The 21,561-nt window shown below is 42.2% G+C and overlaps 1 protein-coding gene across 1 annotated transcript in view; it reads right to left on the minus strand.

Moving 5' to 3' along the window:
* GPC6 (glypican 6) overlaps nt 1-16,105 on the minus strand; it is a 772,836-nt gene extending 756,731 nt beyond the window's left edge. The window contains exon 1 of the mRNA XM_055802769.1: nt 15,761-16,105. Coding sequence (XP_055658744.1) covers nt 15,761-16,091 — 331 coding nt within the window. The 5' untranslated portion in view covers nt 16,092-16,105. The remainder of the gene's footprint in view (nt 1-15,760) is intronic.
* Nucleotides 16,106-21,561: the final 5,456 nt, after the last annotated feature.

The raw sequence follows: 21,561 nt of genomic DNA on the forward strand, positions 1-21,561 counted from the left end.
TTATTTTTACAAAGCACCTCTGAAAACTGCTGTATAAATCCTGAATGAATATGATGTCTGAATGAATAATATAACAGTGTTAATCACAAAGCAAAGCTGTTCTCACTGATTTTAACTATTCCCTGAAATAATTCTGCCAAAATGTTTCTGGTCTTGCTGAAGTTTCATTTTAAGTACTTCAGTTCATATTTATATACTGCTTAAATTGATATTTGTGTTAGTTTTCACAAGAGAAGACACTGGAAGATGCAAGAATATTCACTAGTGAAGGTCAACAGTGTACAATTGATAGATTCATCATGTCAGGTATATAAAATTAATCAGAAATTAATTTCCTTAAACTTTGTGATATTTGGAACACCTCTTGCATTTTGATGAGCAGCCCCTGGATTCGTTGAAAAGCAGCCCAATTAAAAAATAATGAACCTATTTTTTTTATGAAACTGAGTCATTATCCTGGTGGTTTCCAACAGCGAATTAAAACTCAGTTTTATATCAAATTATTTCATGCCTGTTGGCCAGCAATACCTTTGCAACCTTCTGTGGTGCTTCTGAAGTCAAGCAATTTCCCTAGTAGAAAATTTTAAAGCTGCTGTTATTCCCACTGCCGAGTTTGTATCTAGGCTCAGAAGACAAATAAAACTTCTAGTGGAAACAGACAGAACCCACAGGATGTTAAGACCCTCTTTCTTCTACCTTAACCTTAGTGGAACACCTTAGAAGGGGAACAGCTTCATCTTCAGCAAATGACACTAAGATTTCTGCTGATGACTCTCCATGAAATATTTTTTGGTTGTTTATATAGTATAATTCTTAAAACAGCCTTTTTATAGGATGCAAAACATTAAACCCTTTGGAGGGGTCTATGAGGAACCACTCATCACCACCACCCACTCCCACTAACAGGAAAATAAGAACATTTACCAAGAATGCTGTCTGGTTTTTGCACGTTTGAGGAAGAATCAACCCATTTCTAGAACTATAACCCACCCAAAAAAATCACCTTTAATATTAATCATGTGAACTTCCAATAGTTACACCTACTGATTTTTCACAAAAGACTCTCTCTTGCAGTGTGTTCTCTGTGTGGAAATATTTCTGTGTAGGCTGTCACGCTAACTCAGCATCACTTTCTGAGGCTCCTGCCCAGTGGGAACAGGCAATACAGAACTTCCCAGCCCCTACTCTTGCTTGGAGCAAAACTGATATATTGAAACTGTGCCCAGTTCTGGGTTCCCCAGTTCATGGGAGGGAGGGAACTATTGGAGAGGATCCAGTGGTAGGCTATCGAAGATGATTAGGAGGGGAATGGAGCATGTCTCGTATGAAGAAAGGCTGGGAGAGCTGGGTCTGGTTAGCCTGGAGAAGGCTGAGAGGGGATCTTACCAACACATACAAATATCTTAAGGGTGACTGTCAGGAGGATGGGGCCAGGCTCTTTTCGGTGGTGCCCAGCACCAGGACAAGGGGCAACAGGCACAAACTGAAACACAAGGAATCCCTTCTGAATATGAGGAAACTCTTTTCTCTGAGGGTAACAGAGCACTGGAACAGGCTGCCCAGAGAGGTTGTGGAGTCTCCTTCTCTGGAGACATTCGAAACTTGCCTGGACGTGCAACCTGCTCTAGGTGACCCTGCTCTAGCAGGGGGTTGGACAAGATTATCTCCAGAGGGCCCTTCCAACTCCGACCATTCTGCGATTCTGTGATTCTGTGAAAAGGGACTGGGTCTTACCTGGGTATCCACGAGCCAAAGCACCAGCAGCCACCTACACTGGGAACCATGTTAATCCAAACTGGTCCCTACAGAACCTCACACTTCAAGGCGTAGATGCTTGTTTCCACTGTGTTTTGTTCTTTCACAGTACTTAAAAAATAAAAATAAAAAAAATAAAAAGGGGAAAAAAAAGGCTTGCCACCACTACTGACAAATCAATACGAGGTGACAGGAACACGTAATTCATTCTACTTTGTCTAATTTAGGATCTAACAGCCCAAGCAATGAGTTTCACATCAAATTCCTTGGAAAATTATGCCATAAACCAAAGCGTTTGTCAAACATCTTCTGGATTATTGCTGACTGCTTGCAATCCAGTATTTGATTAGTAATAATTTAAATAACATTATCAGCACAGGTATAAAATCATTTTTTAAAAAAAAATATTCCTCAAGAGGGAAAAAAAGGAAAAAAAATCCTTCTATGCTGACCAATTTTAAAGTTGGTTAAGCTTTTTTATTAAGAAAAGCTTCAAGACTGAATATCAATGCCAGTCTACTTCGAAGCTATGTTATGTTTAAACAGGTTTATCATAGACAGGGTTGTCCTTGGCAGAGAAAAATAATCTTAGCAACCTGTCTCCATCTTTTCTATTACCATACTTCTGCTTTGCATGCAATAATTATTTCTTGGGGAGAACCACAGTGAAGAAACTACCTAGCTGAGTGACGCCTGCCCTCGAGGACCTCACAGAGGGACTACAGATCCAGGATGCTGGTGTCAAGCCTGTTTTCCAGTAGCCACCTTACACAAAAATATTTATGCATTCCTTGGACTGGAGCTGGACAGAAGTTCAGCTCTTTCAAAACAGTGTCCTCCAATGTGCTAACACACAGACACAACAACAAACACCCTCTCTGGCGTAGTATTAAGCCATGCTAGTATTTATGCACAGTGGAATTGCTTCTAAAGGGAAGATCGCATGCATCCCTCCAAAAAGGGCCTTGAAGATGTTCTCCCAAAAGGCAAGGAATGAGGACTCAATTCCCTCACTCATCAGCATCACTCACAGGATTTTTCTCCCAGGTTAGATTCACTGTGACTAACTCTTCTTGTGCATTGTATCCTGTAGCCTTAGGCACCTATACGAAAACTTTATCCTGCAAGGCAGGAAGCTGTCTAAAAACAACGGGCTGTATCAGTAAATACAGTGATGGCCTAACTCTGTTTGAAAGCAGTAAGTATTCCAGCATGCACAATATTAAAAGATGAATTATCTGTTATTTTTTGCTCTTTTGAAATGTGGAGGAGGTACGTATGTGTCTGTGTAGCATAAACATCAAATATTCTGGGCAGAACAGAAACGAATGATTTAGAAATAAAAGGAAGATTAGTTCTCCATAAGTAACTGAGAAAATATTCTGAATATTGCTTGCCTTTGCAAATTAAGTCCTTGCTGCTGAAAGGCCTGCATGAAGCTCTCTTGTAAAATTAACCTACCAAGATGGTTCTTCAACAAAAATTTGTTTGAATACTAAGTTCCTGCTACATCTAAACACAACTTCACAAGTAGCTTTCCTCCAAGGGGGTCCAAATGTTTAGCACTTGCAGATCACAGCAGGGTGAAATAAAAATGAGACAAATATTTGTGGAATAAATATTAGTAATTTTTACAGTTTTGCCTTTCATATGAGAAGGTTGAAAATACAAATATCTATTTAGTCAGAAAATGTGGCTGCTAGCTGTTATTATCATTTTCCCAAGATGCTTATTGTTGAAAATTGTAAATAGCTCATCTCATACTTGCTGATTTAAACTAATTAAGATTGTATCTCTATACTGAATTAACACAAAGATACAGAAACTCTAAGTACCACTTTGAGAAGTTTTATTCTTCTACATCAGTCCTTTCCACATGACTCATCTGAGCAGTCACTGCATGCAACAGTTTGATCAGCTCCCAACATCAGGCAAGCCACAGAATGGAACAAAAAAATTAGCACTTATGTATCAACCATTAAAATGATGATGAACCTAATTTGCCAACTCCATTAGTCTTTCTAGAAAGGTTTATTGTCTGTGCTGTACAATAACTGTAATAATGATGTTGAAAGGACTACAAAAAATAACCTAAAAGTATATAAATCAATAGCAAAGTTACATGTATGATTCTTCAGCCCAGCTGAAGTTTATGGATCTGCATCACATTTGTTCAGCATTACAGACTAAAATCTAGATGAACCTGCTACTGAATATAGAATTTTCTTCATCCTGAGTTTGACTTTTGCTGGTGTTTGAGCTAAAAAGGACTGGGAAATTATGCAGTTTCCTCTTCTGATAAAGTAGATTTAGCTTGAGAGGTCCATTAGGCATCAAGATAACAGCAATAAACATCCTGTCACCAGAATAATAGAAATTACTATAGAATACTCAAAGAAGCAAAAACTAACAATGGAAGGAAGAACTATGCAAATAGAAATAGTAAAATTGGACCTCACTTACAATCTAAAAATTATTCACAGTGTTATAATATACCTTGAAAAAAATCTGTCCAGGGTATGACACAATTTCAGCAGACTTCTTAAATGTATGGGGCTGTTCAGGTTCGTAGGTATATAAATGTATGTACATATGTCCACACACTGTGGACATAATACCTCTGTGCATTCTTCTCAGTTGAAGAGAAGTCATTAGTCTCTTGGGCAAATCATGAAAGAAAAGCAATTTAAATCCATTCATCAGATCTGGAAAAGCTCCACTTGCGCGATGATCTGTATTAATGTGTTCAAGTATTCACCAGCAACCAGATTTTGGTATACTAGGTGCAAAGAGTTTGTGGCTTGGCCAGGTTCTGTACCGAGTATAGACTGTGCTCTAGACAATGATTTACAGTGTCCAGCTGGAGCTGCTTTAAAAAGCAAACTCAGATCTAAATTACTAATTAACAAGGTACAAAGATGCTTCCACAAAGGATCCATCAATTATTGTAGTAATCTCAGCAGGATATGAAGCTGGTGTCCTTTAAAAGGACAATTAAAAAATTAAGCCGCGTATTTACATTTGTTGTTTACTTAATAGAAAAAGGTTTAAACAATATGTACGTAACTGTGTCATCACGATTGTGTAAGCCTCGTGAAGAAATGCTACCATAAATATAAAATGGCTCCTCTTTGCAGACAGGACTGTCTCTTCTTCGTACTTCTTCAGTGCTTCACACAATTAAACTGTAATTTTGATTGTTTACAGCTTTACTTACTTTTGTAAAAAAAAATGTAATTAATGCTCAATCAAATCCTGCCATCAGCTGCATTCAATAGAGATAGGCAGAAATCAGGTTTGAGGGTCTTTAACTCAAAAAATGAGAAACAGACGTGTACACGTGCCCTACAGCCAATCTGATTGCAGTCAATTCATATATGGCTTTTAGTATGCTGTCTCAGTAATTAAAGAAGAAAGAGGCTTTGGAGTTTTCATTCAAAGAACAGTACAGGCCTTCTGAAGATCAGCTTTAAGAACAAGCTAATCACTATTTCAGCATTCAATTTCAGGAAGCTGTTTCTGGGAGTCCTTTCACTTCATCAGCCATGCTACATTGCAAAGACAGGTGTTTGTATTTAATCAATGCATTTTAGTTACGTTCCAGGTATTCAATTAACAGTGCTCATTGCCAGCCCATAGCCAGCATGGCAGACCACCTTGGAACAGCAGCGGCCAAGGAATATTGCTCCTGGCTTTTCACCAATTCAATAAATAAACTTCCCCTGCACCATCCTTTTAAATACCTTCATTTTTAAATTAGATTTTGATTTTCTGCTCATAAACACCTAAACCTCTGTTGAGCCAACAAAACCTATTTTTTAATTTTGATTAGCATGATGTGTCTTCCCTGCATGTTTTTTGCAGCTGGACTGCTAGCAGAGGATAGACTACTTCACAAAATAAGAGAGAAGATTTTATTAAGAAAGTTTTTACTTTGGCATCCTCTTTTACATGTTTGAAACAGCTTTAAATACATGCATGCTACAGAAAGTTTGGACCAGATAAGAATACTGTAAATTTGTTAAACTGTAATGGTTAAAGAGAATATGATCCGAGTCAGAAACAGATCGAGAGGGATTTTTCGTATTTCTCTACCACACAGATAATGCTGACAGACAAAATGATATATAGCTATTTTCATCCCAGGAATCTAAATTGCTTTTATGCAGTATTATCTTATATGTTAAAGTTGTAAAGCCAAAAGCTAATATCAGAGAAATAAATATTTATATTATGTGCTTTTACTGTGAATCAATTCTGTGTAACTAAATGAGATGCAGTCACTGTTTGCACTCACAGCTCCTTTCTCTGTGGAATGCTGTCAGTTTAAGAGAAAAGATCAAAACCACATCAGGTTTAGCCACCGGACATTGCGTGCTCATACACTCTTGCCTTTGATTTGTCACTGCATTGTTTAAGCTTCTTAGGGATGAGCTCACATTGAAAAATGAGGGTACTCAGAAATTATTACATTAAAAAATTCTGCAACTGCTTCTAAAGTTTGCTGACTGACAACTGGGTACTTACAAGATGCAAAGAAGCATCCTGCCACTGCTTTTAACAATTTGTATTTCAGCACTTCAAGTACAATTTTAGTTTATATGTCAAAGCTGTATCCCTATGTATCATATAGTTGGGAATGGGTACACTCAGGTGCAGAAAAGATTTAAAACATGAAAACAACAATAAATAGCAGTATATAAACCTGTGGTCTAATAATCCGATCCATTTGCCTCATAAACCCCAAATTTCAATGTGCCATAAAATCAGCAGACACCCACTAAACTGACCACACTAGCTATCACACATCAACATGGTAACACGCAGAGAGCTTCCCTAAGGTAGCGAAGCACTCCGGATGATGCCTCAACCCAGGCAGATGTTCAGCTCCTCCAGTTTTGGAGAACAGATGACTTTGCTAGTATGATTTGTCAGATTTTGGTGATGCAGTTAGAAAGTCAAATGCAAAAGTGAGGATAATAGCCAAGAATGCTCAGCTGCTTGTAGCTTCTTCTCAATTATACTGTAAAAGTACTGTACTACTGCTGCATTGCATTTTACTGTCATATGAAGAAGAGGGACAGTCTTCCACTTGCACTTTCATGATAATTTAACCCGTGTCCCTGAAAGCCACCATCAAATGGTGAGCCCCACTTTCTCATCATGACTTCAAGCACATACTGAAGAGAGTATGTGGGAGCAAGTTGAAGACCTTTTTTGGTGGGTTAGCTATCAGATCAGCTTGCTAGTTGAGTCAGCATGTCAGACAGCTGCACCTGATGCAAGGGAAGCAGTCAGAGGCAGGAACAGGGAACACACAGCTTTGCTGACATCCAACTGCCATGCAATGGGGTGAGGTGCAAATGAAAACATACTTCAGTAGTCTGGAGCCAACCCTTTTACAACTTTTTTTAGGTTTTGCAGAAGTATAACCCAGAAAGTCATAGTCCAATTCCTCAGGTTATGCAGCACAGTTATGTAAAGTTAAGATGAGAGACAGAACCAGCTGCATTGTTCCCTCTGGAACGAGACAATTAGATACTGAGCTTGAATTATTGAGAACTGCCCACTTAGCAGAGCAACAAGCTCTGAAGGAACCATTCAACAATAGAAATGCCAATACATCTTGATTAGAACTTTTTCCATTTCAGAGCGTGATCGGTCAGGTTACCACAATCTGTTTGAGATGAGATGTTTAACCACTTCGACAGTGAGGAAAAGGAGAAATCTACAGACTGTACAGACTAAGACCAAGTGGGGCACTAAAAAAAAACAACAAACACACACCAAACAAACAAACAAAATAAAGAAATGGAGCACTTCTGCTCCCTCCCTCCTTTGCATCCTATTCATCCAAATCCTTGTATGAAAGGATGAAAGCACTCTCCCACTCTTTTTCCATTCTCACAGGGCTTTAACTAAGTGAAAGATCTTAATACCTAACACAATGAATGCCAAGTGACTCAAGCAATGATAGAAGTACTCCATTCATGCTTCATGCATCTTCCAGTAACAGTCCCTTCTCCAACAATTCATCCTACTCTGTTCTCTCTCTGGTTCTTTGGGTCAGGTTTTTGCTAGCCTCACTACTTCTACCTAGAGCTGCGTATTTGGACTCTAAAGCCACACACTGCTGCCTTCACAAAAGACTAACGAAAACCAAAACACAAATCAATGTAGCGTCTACTGGGCAAGAGAAATGGTTGTTCTGGGTTCAAATGCTGCTACCACAAATATCAACACTTCACCCAAAATGTTACCTCTGTACTTGATATCACCAGAAAAATGAAATTTACATAAGAGTAGCTCAAAAAGAAACATTTCCTGAAAACAGGAAACTTAATGTTGAACTAAAAAGAACCTACAAGAAATGTACACAGGACCTGACAGGAGCCACCCTGGCTGTGCCCATCAGTTAGCATTGTCAGACTTCTGGTAGGATACTGCACGGAAAGATCCTTTCCCTAATGTTATGCTCCGCTTCTTAAAAAAGAATTCTGTTTAAGAAAGCCAATTTAGTTTTCTGTATTAATTACTGCTTATAGATAGGCTCCTGAAGCAAAACTCCAAAGTCATAAGGGATACCATAACTCAAAAACGAATCACAGACATATGACGTAAGAACTGTAACGAGGCATTCACAGATGGTATTTTGCCAGATCTGGAGCACTTCTACATACGTCCATATTGTCACAACCACAGCAGTATCCATGTACGTCCTCACACTATACCATATTACAGTCTGATACCCAAATGTGCAAAAGCCTCATCCCGTGTGTTGACTTCCCTCCAAGACAAACTCAGACAAAAGTCAGGTGTGTGTCCCTGTAGTCTCCAGTATGTTAGAACCTCAACGCACAAGTCAGAGGGATGTGGCAAAAGAATACCAGAGAAACATGTGGCTACCACCACAGACATGGCCAGAGCTACAGCTACAGAGACAGACAAAGAATCTGTTTCTGGCAACAGAGAGGTCTAGCTTTTGACTTAGAGGGCAGGTTATATTACCTACTGCTTAGTCAAGCATCAGGCTTGAACTAATTGGACTCCCCAAACAGTAGGATTAGTGTGCCTGACTTAGCTTTTGATCTTCCTGACATATATGAACTGAGCCCTGCGTAGTTTTTTATTGTGCATATGTTTGCATTCATGTGTGTTTGCACATGTGTTTTTCAGATGGGGCCCATAAAACAAAGTTTCAGCCTGGTTTGCAAATACCCATCGCAGTAATGTGCAGCTTCCCTAGCTCTTTCAGTGCTTAAATGTGACTTTGAATTCGCTCTACGTAAAAGCCACAATTTTACCCCTGCACGCACATACATGCACACGCACAGATACGACTGTGTTACTCTGTAAGCATGCCTCGTTTAATTAACAGCCCTACAAGGCACCTGTTAAAAGCAGTCGAGACTTCCACTTACTTCAGGAGATTTGCCCTGCTATTTTAAACCCAACAGGTCAGTGAGCAGGTCCGAGGCTCCATTGTTAGTCAAGCACCTGTAGAAATGCTTCTTTTGGGATGAGGGAAAAAAAAAAAACCAAAACCCACAACAACCCAGCTCGAGATGCCTGTACCCTTTACATCTGCTGCTCAGCTGGAGATGCAGTTAAAAGGCCATTAGAAGTGCAAGGTGACAGACCTCACAGGCTAGACGAGCCAGAGAGCAATTTGTTGTTTGCATGAGAAGCATCAGCCCTTGCTGCTTCTTTGTAACGGAGGGAAAGCAGTCCCTGTCCTGAGCCCTGAAAACCAAGGCCAGGCCAGGCAGCCGGTGGGTCTCCATCACCGGGCTGGCGCTGTGCTGTAGAGCCTCCTCCTGGGCACCCAGCTTTCTACAGCGGGCTGGCGGGACACGGACCCTTCCAGCGTGATTAATAACCCCTGACTGCTCGGCGGAGACTCGCTCCGCCAGGCGTGGCGGCAGGGCCCGAATCGCAGCCGCCCTTGCATTCCACGGGAGCGCCGCCGCCTCTGCCGCAGCACCTGCTTCAAACGCTGCGCGTCCGCTGTGCTTTGCAATCGCTCCACAGAATAAACCGCCACTGCTTCACTTTGCGGGAAGGAAAAGGTCACGTTAACCGAAAGAAGCTCATCAGAGAGAGCTGGTGGTCTTTGTGTCAGCCTCCTGTATTGAGAGCTAAAAAAATTTCTTAATAGGGAAGATTATTTTTTTGGAAGCGCGCAGAGGCTCCGGAGCAATCAACAGTGATGAAAGCAAACCTTAGTTTCAGTAGGTTTCAGACTGTTTTTACATACAGAGGAATAAAGTGATAAGAATTTTACCAGGCATATGTTTTCCTGCCATCTGCAGCACATTTTAAATTCCTTTTGCATCTTGTAATGTATTCTCTCTCTTTAGCAAAAGAACTAGTCTGTCTTTAAACACCAAGCTTTATACGCTGTTCTTAGAAATTTGTAGAGAAGTGTTAATTCTTTTATACATATTTAAGCTGCTAAAATAATTACGCCTGCTAGTATGAACAGTTGAAACCATGGGGATGAAGGTTCCCTTCCCAGGGAGGCAGCACCCATTAACCAGGTACGAAGGGGAGCATACAGTCATAGTTCACTGAAAATGTAATTTCATTTTGCTAGTAATGGGAGTGCTGATACTTTGATACCGTAATGGAGTTTTAAGCACCAAGCTTGTTATTTCAACTAGAAACTTTAATGTAATTATGCATTTTTACTTTACTAAGCAGAAAGGAAGATTAGTATGCATAGTTTTCTTACATGTATTGTGGGGAATAACATGAAGATCTCTGAGTGATACTGCAAGATGCTCAAGTCATTCAAAAGAAATGGCAGGTGGTAATTTTAAAGACAAATTACCCAGAAAAGCTTTTATTGTTGATCACTTGTTACAAGATTTGCCATTTGCAAGTAATTGTACATTCAGCTGAAACTGACCTTTTATGAGAGCCAAGTGGTAATATAAATGAAATGAATATATTCTTTATTGCAGTAATATAAAAAGAATGGCCTGAGCTTTTAACATAGTGCTTGACCTCTCTGGTGTCTGAACACCACCTAATCTCAGGAGAATTTCACAATAGCATATGATGAAATAACAAGTTTAACATATTAGCACGTAGGAATATAGAAAACCTTATAGCTTTAGGTTTGTTTTTTTGATTACAAATCAGACTGACAACAGAAAGAAAAAGATTATTTGAGTGCAATACACTGAAATTCATCATTACACTAATTATTAAAGCATATTGCCTTTTCTATTTTGAAGTCCCTCTTTCCAAGATACTCTACCATCAGGAAGTCACACTGGAAAACTCCAGATGCTGAGATTTAAAACTCTCAGTCAAAAATTACTCATTTATAAGTGTTAAAAACATGCTATTTCTTCTCTAAAGGCCCTCATCTTACAAAGAGCACCTTTAGGTTTAGATGTACGTACCCTAAGTTGTGTTCCCTCTAATGGCATCAGTCACATACAAACCAGTAAGTATGTACAAGTGACAGCAAAGCCAGGTCTCAGGAAAGCTGTACTTCCTCCTAGCTAAATGCACATACTGGTTTATTAGCACACACCATTCACTCACAACAGGAAAACAAGGGAGGCCATAAGGGGAGGTGACCAGAGAGCCTCCTGAAGCTGCAGTTACTGAAATCACACACAGAGGTGAGAAGCAGTCATACACAATGTGGATGATACCACTACAACAGCGCTAAAACAAGAAAAGTACAAAGTTTACATGAAATTCCATGTCCATCTTTATTGTTGTCACTGAGGTCAGGAGTGAATTAATCTCTAATGACCCAACTCAGATTTCACAAATTTGAGTTGATTATATTACTGATTGCAGTAAGGCTATTCCTTTTTTTACACTCCAAAGACAAAGACAAAAAGTGCCTGTGAATCCCCATTTGCCTCCTGGTCTACAGCCACTATCTTCACACAACTCTCTGTGACAGCCACAGAGAAACAGTAGAAGATGGCATTAATTAGCAACTGCTTTGATACAACTCCTCGGTTAGGAGGATTTTCTGCTGTTCTCCTGTCAACCTATCATTACATTTTAGAGCTACTTACAGGAAAGCAAAACATTCCAAAAGGGCACCTTGGGAACATCTGACATGGCCTAATAGCTCAATTGCATGAGTGACTGCTGAGTTTATTTTTATTATTATTATTACCACTTTAGAGCTACAAGCAACTGTGTTATGTTTGCTAGCTTTCTTCAGTCAACGCCTCTTTATTATGGCAGTATGAAGCCCATTCATCAAAGCACAATTTCAAGTGACTCCTGACCTTCAAAATGAAGGGTTTGCTTCTGCTTTCATTTCAGTTACTTTCACTATGGTGTCTCTGTGTTGCCAGAATCTCACCCCATTTATCATCTGCTCAGGAGAACAAAGCTCACTAACTTCTTACGCAGTATTTAAAATTAAAAATCTTTACAGTTGGATGCTTTACCAGGACACTTCTAGTCTTTCTCTAAATACACTATTATTCAGTATCTAGCAAAAAAATAAAAAAATAAAAAAGCAACAAACCCAAACAAAACCACAACCCATAAAAAATGCACACCCTTCACCTTTCAAAATCTCTAGATCACCTGGAAGTGGAAAGGCACAAATCAAACACACCCATTATTTTTAAACAGCCAGACATTCAGTTTCACTCAGAAAACTGAGACAAGGACATGTTCCACCTTTAGCTTTGATGTTTCATTTTCATGGCTTCCCCTATGATGCTGTAAGTTTTTGAAATCACGGTTGGAGTTACACAAGTATTGCTAACAGATATGTGCTGTGATTTTTCTCTTTTGTATTGACTTTCAGGTGACAGATTTTCCTACAGCAAAACATTTCCTAGAAAGTCCTCAGAAGCTCCACTCAGTGCTTGTGAATGCTGGGTCACAGCACCGTGAGTCTGACAGCTCAACTCCTCCTCACGTGCAGGACACACCACAGCAGCTCTGTGAGAGGGCAGATTTTGCACGGATAGCCCAGCTACACCACAAGCTACTGCTACCCACCCTGCATGTGACTGATGCACAGAATCAAGCCCATAGCAGCATATTATGTATACTTCAAATCTTCTTCCTCCTTTCATTCCCAGGCAAAGTTCCCTCACTGAGGACTTACTCTGACAACCTGTGCTGGAAATCAGCTTTATATACTTACTCCAATGTAGGCCACAGCACCACAATTTGGTGGTCAGACAAGATATCAGACACAGCAGGCTGATTACAAATAACATCTATAAAATCACATTGAACAATTCAGCATTGTTGTAAAAGCATAGCAGACAACCGTAATCACCTTATCACCAACTTCAACACATTTCACGTGCCACAAAATACTGTAGGAAAAGCTTGCCTACTGTGCAAAAACTACAGCTTTTTAAACCTCTAACATCTACCTTCTCCATTCAAAAATGAGTGCCAGTACAAATAATTTTACAGAAGTTATCTAAAAAGCTCCATTCAGCAGAGGGGTATCTCTGTGTCTATAGCCTCTCTAAAGGGATTCTTCAGCTCTCTGCATCAGCACAGACATGCTTTGCATCAGTACATACACACTGACTCTTCAGTTTATCAAGTTTCAAGAGTCCTAGCTAGAAAGTAGCTTTTAAACTAATGACAAATGAAAACATATGACTACTGTTAAATCAGAATACATAAACCATACTGTGTGTTACTATTTTCCATCATATTATCAAGCCACTGATGCACAATCTTTTGAAAACACAATATTTGTTCAGAAATACAACTGTAATTAAAGTTGTTTGAACTCTTTAAAACATAAGGCATTTGACAGACTAGACTTCTTTCACAAAAGTAACAAATTGCTTCCTTAACCAAGTCAGTATGGTGGAAAAAGACTGAGGAAAAAAAAAATGCTGTGAAACGTGTACACTGATTGCTTTAGTTAAACTTCCAACATTGCACCGGGTTGCAAATACACAGCTTTCACTTTAACAAGAGCACATGCTGCATGAACAGTTACTACACGACCTCTCAGCACTGTACAAGAGCAGCATACTCCGAAAAATACCTTAAAGCAATTCTAGTCTACCAACAACAGAGTAACTTGAATAGCTACACACAGAACTGCTCAAAAGTTGATACACCAACTAGCAACAAGACATATAAACCACACAAAAAAAAACCCACAACTTTTAATAGAAGCTCAGAAAAAATAACACATACGTGCATAAACCATATACTTCTTAACCATAAAAGTAGATTATATTATACTTTAAAAGCTTAGCAGGAAACTGAAGAGTAATTTTGGACTGAACTACTGTTAAATATTTAACTACTGGGAGTCCTTCTGTGCTGATACATGTTAGCAGAAACTTGCAAATGCTGGGATTACCTACAAATTGCACCAGCAACTTTGCACTGTACATCCAGAAAACAAATGAGACAACTTCTCTGTGAGCTGAAAGCAACAAGTGTTTATCAAAAGTTACTAGAAGTCTGAAATTCACAGGATTTTTATTTTTTTTAAATGGGACAGGGCATATCCCACCACTCTGTCTCAAAGAGATGGAGTAACAGTGGGCAAAGGGAAAGCATGACTGCATATTCAAAGGATCTGTGGCTCATAGGAGAGATTCCATGATTTGATATAACTGCTGAGCAACCTGAAGATCTTTTTTTTTTTAAAAAAAAAAAAAAAAAAAAGAGCACTGAAAGACCAGAGAATCAGTGAGCCTGAGGGACAATGGTGCCTGTGGAGGAACAGTTACACCCACAGGTCCTTTACTCTTCTGCCACGGGCGAGACCTGTGTCAGAAGGAACCAAGGTGGCTATGCAGAGGTCTGGTCTGCTCTGCACTGGCAACGTGGAAGAACCTTCCCCGTATTTTTGTGAACAGCATCCTCGCTGTCCTGACATTTTCCACATTTATCATTCCTCTTGTAAAGTGCTAAATACTGCACAGTGAAAAACTGTTGCTTTATTTCACCTCAAGGAAGATAAATCTACTGCTTCCAACTTTAAAAAGGAAGCAAGCAAACCTAATTCACTCTACAAACTGCAGCACCTAACAGCAAAGTGCCAATGGCAAAGCAGAAATCTTCCTTGAGGGCTCAAGCAGCCCAATTTAAGCAGCCCGAGCTCATGCCTTCCCCTTCATTTCTCTCTTTCTGTCGTGCTCTCCGACTGCTAAAGGATTATCTGCCCCGGACATATTTTTATTCAGTCAGTCCCAAAGATGCAACAGGGATAACATTGAAGGGAAAAGCAGGAAAATATAACTACAACAAAAAACAACCCCAACACCTTCCTAGGCAGATGAGATATAACCTGTTGTAGGCATGTTTCAGCAGAAGGAAGAGCTAAGTCACAGGCTGCTGGGGTCTCGAGCGGCGGAGCGGCGGAGGTGTTGGGGCGGCGGGGGGGGGGTCTCTCCCCAGCAGCCGATGCCTCTGCTCGACTCGGGCTGCAGCGCAGCCGCCCGGCTGCGCCCACAAGGGGCGAGCTGCCCGGCCGGGGGTGCGCGGCTGCGCTGGCCCCTTCCCAGGGGCGCGTCGCTCCCGGGGCCGCGGCGGTGGCGGCGTCCGGGAGGGCAGCCGGGCTGCCTTCCTCCTCCTCCTCCTCCGCCTCCCTTACGCCCCGTCCCCGCTGGCAGAGGGCAAAGTTATCTCCCCCGCACCCGGCGGCAGCGGGGGCGGCAGCGGGGGCGGCAGCCACTGCGGAACCGCTTGCTGCCTCTCGCAGCCCGGTTGCAACTCTCAAGAAGTTTCTGCCGGCGAACACAGCCGCGGCTGAGCCTCGCCCGCGCCCCCCTCTTTTTCCCCGTTACTCCCCCCCCCCCCCCCCTTAATCCCCCCTTTAGTTTTTACGTTTATTTATCATTTATGCGCCCACGCGCGCCCCGCCGGGAAGCCACCGGGTGCCACCGGGGCCGGCAGAGCCGCTCCGCGCCGCGCAGACAACGCGGCGATTCACGGCCCCGCTTCCGCGGGGAGTGCGCGCTGCCGCCCCCCGCCCCGCGCCGCCGCCCCCCCCCCCGCGCCGCCCGGCCCCTACCTGCGATCTCCTGGTAGGGTACGCTGGCCAGGCTGAAGCCCTTGGCGCTGTACGCCTGCCGCACCTCGCCGCAGCTCCGCGCCTTGCCCTCAGCCCCCGCGGCCTCGGACGCCAGCAGCAGCAGGAGCAGCGGCAGCAGCAGCCCCGGCAGGGCGCAGCGCCGCGCAGCCCCCTGCGCCGCCGGCATGGCGCGGCGCGCAAGTCCCGCGCCGCCGCCGCGCCGCCGCGCCGCCGCGCCCCCCGGCTGCGGGGGCGGCGGCACGGGAGCCCCCCGGCCGCCGAGGCAAACTTTTGAGAGGCGGGGGGGAGATGGGCGCGCACACACACACATGCGCGCACGGCGGGGGCAGGAGAGCGGCAGCCTTGGCCCCCCAGCTCCTCCAAACGCAAAGCGCTCTCGCCGCCCCGCCAAAAAAAAAAAAAAAAAAAAAAAAAAAAAAAAAAGGGGGGGGGGAGTGGAAAGGGAAAGGGAAAAGAAAATAAAAAGGAAAAAAGAGATAAAAATCTAGCTGTAGGTTGTGAAGACTGAAACCGCGGGCGCGTTGCTGCGAGCGGAGTCCCGGGCCAGCGGCAGCGCGATGAGCTGTGCCTGCCGCCTCTGCGAGGCTGGAGGTGGTGGGAAAAGCAGCCGGCGTGGGGATGGACTGGACAGCGGCTCTGTGCGTGGCTGTGTGCCTGTGTGTGTGTCTGCGTGTGCATGCGTGTGGTGCACTGGATGCGTGTGCCTGTATTTACGGGATCCGGGGAAACCTCTGCTCCGCGCAGCGCTGGAGCAGCCTCCTGAGCCAGGCAGGGAGAAATTCTGGAGACAGACACAGCGAGGGAGAGAGACACACGCGCGCGCACACACACACACACACACACTCACAGAAACGTGCTACACGTTGCATCGCCGAAATACGGGAGCAGAAAGCAAATCCTGGCGTGGATCGCTGTTTGCTGGCAGAAGGAAGGAAAAGCACCCACAGCCCCCTAAAAGTTCCCCCTCACCACGGATCCAGCCGCTCCGAGCCCCGAAATCACAAATTGCCTGGTAGTGGGAAGTCAGAGAAGGTACTCTTTGGCGGGCGGTATTGCTCTTTGTAATGCCATGATTGGGGTGGGCCCCATAAATACCTTTTGTAATTAATTGTTGTTTGTTGCACACGTAAATACCCAAGCTGAAGAGCTGGAACCAGGATGAGTCCATCTTCTAAAGGAGAGAGAAGGAAGGATGATTCTGTGCATCAGACAAAGAATGAGGAGGAAACAAGGAACGCTTGTCCTTGACCCAGGTAATTTGTGCCACCCTAAGAGAGGAGAGCAGGGGACAACCCCATAAATTCTCTCTTGCAAATGAGTACTTGCAAAGAACTAAATGGGGGAAGCTGAGAAAATTCCTGCAAGGTGAATTCAGCCTCTGTTTAGAGAGAGAGAGAGGAAAATATTCTATTTTTCAGTATATGATAGTAAAACCCAAAGTTTCTTTTTAGAGGATTTATTGCAGTGCTTTATATTACTATAGAGAAGTGTGATGTTTTGTTCAATAGTATAAGACAGAGGTGTCAGGCCCAGGATGAGGTGAAGGCGGCCAACAGAAGAGATAAAAGACCATCAGCTGGGAGAGTCACTTATCAGTGAGGAGCCATAGAGCAGTATCATGACACTGTCCTCATTCAAGATGCATTCAAATTAGACCGAAATTATTAGGTGCCAATACTGGTGCAGTGTTACATTAACTGCTGTGTTAGTTTTGGGTCTGGGCCAGTGTACGCAGCCTGGTCCCACCTGACGTTGTGTGTTCCCTTAGCCTTCCTTACCATTTTCCCTCTTCCATCTTCTCACTTCTTCTCTCCCCTTTTCCTTGCCAACTCAGTGATGATACCCTGACACTGCTCGCGTACACGGCAGAGAAACAGCAATTGTATGTGCAGCCTTTGCCCTCCCCCTTCCTAGCAAAATTCCTCCATGTGCAGGAATGTGCATGAATGTGCAGGGGGTGGGATGGGAGGGGGGGGGGGGGGGCGGGCAGGAAGGGGTTAGCGAGTCGTGGATCTTATTAGACTGCTGCAATCTGCTCAAAAAGATGGGGTTAGCACCTGTCCCTCCAACCTCCCCCTAAGGTGTGATGTCTCTAGGGGACAGGTGCCAGGTCCCAGTGAGATCACTTTTTAAGGCAAAGGTATGGGAGGGAGGTAAACTAAAAGGAGATGTTGTTTCCGTCCTTTCCCCTAGTCCACCAGCCATTTAAATCTCCATAGACTTGCTACCTTGCAAGATTTAATTATATACCATAATCCTTGCTAGCACTAGTTTTGGGGAAGTTGGGAGCTCGTGGGTAGGTATTGTAACAGCATCAGGCACTGTCACCCAGCCTCATCTCCTGGAGGGCAGGGTGGAAGTCTCTGAGGATAGCAACCCACAAATAGAGAACTCCTACAAATAATAAGCCTTCAGTATGTGTTAGTGACCCCATATTAATGGAAAGTTAAGCAAGGTCTGTATGTTTACTGTGTGGAAAAGTTTGGCAGATCTGTCTGTAAGATCTCACTGTATGAAAGGTACATATAGTTCACCCGAAGATAGGATCAGGAGTGTTACAAATGTTACACATACCTCATTTTTTCTGGATTGCTCCAGCTTTCCTCTACATTGTGGTCAAAGCAGAGAATTAGCTTACCGTGTACCAAGCATGACAGACTCCCCCACAATCCAATCTTCTTCAACACTTCTCCAACCCACAGGAAAGTTATTTGACACAAATTCAAAGATGCAAATGAGAAAATCAGCAAACTGATTTGAAGTGCAGATATCATCATAAAATAGCAAAAGAGATTCTGTGATTAAGTCAGGAGCACATTTAGGTAGTAATGTTTTAAGAAAATTGTAAACGATACAAAATGTGGGGCTTATTCACCCTGCGTTTTTTTGCAAATACCGGTTGAATTCATACCATTGGTATATGATAGCACTTTTACTTAAGGTGATGACAGCATGATATGACCTTTATATAACATGGGCAGCCTGCTATGGGAAAATCAGGTTTATTTCCATCCTTGAACCCTGCCTCAGACAAAAATGGCCCGGTAGCTGGTTGCATTGTAGTCCTGTGTGTTGAAGGAACACCTTACTTTCCCAAGAGCTCATGTTTAAACACAGGTATTTCTACCGCTCCAACAAATCTCCTACTCATCACATGGGAGAATCATTGTGTGTTCTCAGTACATATGTAATTAATTTTGTACAAAGTGGAAAAGCTCCAAAGAAAGCCCAGGTCAGAACACACTCAAAGTCAGTGGCTTTAGCAATCCCTCAGAAACATAACACCTTCTGCCAGGGAACTCATAGGCACAAGCTAAAAGCTCTCCTATTTCAGGACCCACACTATTAAGCTATTTGAGGTGGACACACCATAGTCATCCTTTTTTCAGCTGTACCTTAAAACCTGTAAGCAGTATGTTTCACAGCTCATGAAAATACCTCTTTAATTTGTTCTTTCAGGAGGAGGCACAAGTGACCACTGGTTGCTGAACTAGAAACAATTTAATGTATATAAGATGGTGAATAAAGTCCTCCTTCCCTGTCTTGGCATGGTGATTAGTCTCTTCCAGGTTCAAGTGTTCTCTGGCAGAGACGGACTTGATTCTGAGTTGCCACATATCATTCAATGCTCAAAGCTCTAAGTTGTTGGGTAAAAGGCTGGCTTTTCCTACATTAATTTTGTGAAGCAACACATTCAATTTATTTGCATAAGCACCAAAATGAAAAATTTTATTTTAGTGGAACATCTTAATCACCAGAGAATGTTTTTTCTTCTTTTGCATTTCTGTGGAAAGAAATAATAGCACTTAAAAAAAATATTTTTAATAATTTTGCTTGCTTGGCAGTCAGACTGAAAATCAGTCATTTACCCTCTTGGAGAGCTCCCTCCACTGAACACATTCAATGTACTAACATGAGATGATTGCTTAGAATGAAGATTTTGCAATACATCTACTGGCCAAGTTTACCACAAGTGGGCCTTTTATTTCCAAGTTATTCCAAATAAAAGGTGTTCATTCGTATCAAGTTCTACTGATTGATTTTTTTTGCAAACTTTTTCCTAAACTTGTGCCAGAAGTGTGGAAGACAAATAATTTTTAACCTTTGTTTCCAAATACTTCTATAAAAAATGGATTACAAGTAATCATTCACACCCCATCATAATAAAAACGTCAAAGCAAAGTGGAGCAGCAGCCAACGTTAATTCCTTCAACCACTGGAACACTCTGCCCCCATGGCTGAGACAGTTTTATGGTGTGCAGTAAAGGAGCTATGGAATCTCTAAACAATATGGACAAAAATAAATATTAAATTGCTACGTCATTTGCCAAGCAGCCATCATCTTGAGCTCAGAATGATTCAAGGACATGGTGGAAAAACACATGGTTATGGATTTTAAACAGTATAACGTGTAGTACATAGGCATGAGATTGAAATTCTACAGGGAAGTGTTGCTCATTTGTTTTCATGTTTTTGCATTATTTCCCTTTAGAAACAGGATAAATGATGTTACGTTGAAAGATAGACTGATTTATTATCAGGTGTTATCAAAAAACTCATTGATGTCATGGGTATTAAGGGGACTGCATAGACAAAAACATCTTTCACGTGGCTTGACAATAAAGCTTTGGCAAATGTCAAAATGCTCTATAACTCCACAAAAAAAAAAAAAAAAAAAAAAAAAAAAGCTGACTTCTAGATTCATTGTTAATCTATGTGTGCTGTAGATTTGCAGCTTTCACATAATGGATTTCTAGCAAGAAGGTTTCATGGGTTGAGGCAATAATCGGCGAGATTCTCGGATGTCCAATAGAATTATTGCTAGTGAAGTGACTCTGATGTTTCAGTTATTTCTGCAGGTGAAGGACTGCTTCTGTGCATTTAGCCCCTGTCTGCACCACCAGGCCCTGGAGCACTGCAGAAGCTGTAGCTCTCGGGGAGGGAGGGCTGGTAGGATCCTGCCTTCATCTTCAGGGGAGGTCCACCCCCGTACAGGTTTCCAGTGCATTTTTTTAGAGTACAGAAGACATTCTTGATATTGAGGACCAAGTTGCCCCCACTCCAAGCTGTACGCTCCAAAAGAGAAGTCTGAACACGCTCCTTTTTTTCGTAAAACTTTGTGAACAAATGTGAAGAAATTAAATGAAGAAAATGTTCTTATTCTAGATCTACAGTGTCTTCTCCAGGTGGGTGTGATTCTTTAAAAGCCCAGAAATCATTAATTGTATGGTGATGAGGTAATGCTCTGAATGAAACTGGGCTGTGAGTTTGTCCCAGTAAAACTTCCCAAAGACCAGTTCAAGGAAGGCATACGTTGCAGTATCAATAGGTCCCTTTTAACTGTTTTTTCACCTTGCGTCCATAGCCTTCATAGAAAAACTTTCTCCACACAGCACAAACTGTTCTTCCTTATCACTCTATGTTAGAAGGGAGGACATTTGTTTTTTTCTTTGCACTTACGGTATTTGCTGCAAAATTAATGCAAAGCCCAGTTCTTTCCGAAAAGTAAGCTCTAGAGGCACAGGTGTGAAGAACTCATCTTGCTCTTGAAGTTGTGCTCAAAATAGAATTGTCAACACAGCTGCTAGATAAGTCCTCTTAGAAAAGGTTTTCAGACTCATGGCCAAGAAAACAGACCTGCTAAATATACAGAATAATGAAATACAACTAGCTTTCTTTCCTCTGAAAATGCTCAGAGACAGAAGGTAAAAAAATGATCTAAGATTCCATATGCTCACTTACGCAAAATATAGGAGGATTAGGCTCCCATAAAAAAGGTT

The sequence above is a fragment of the Falco peregrinus genome, chromosome 4 (assembly GCF_023634155.1).
Source record: "Falco peregrinus isolate bFalPer1 chromosome 4, bFalPer1.pri, whole genome shotgun sequence".
NCBI classification, from domain to species: Eukaryota; Metazoa; Chordata; class Aves; order Falconiformes; family Falconidae; genus Falco; species Falco peregrinus.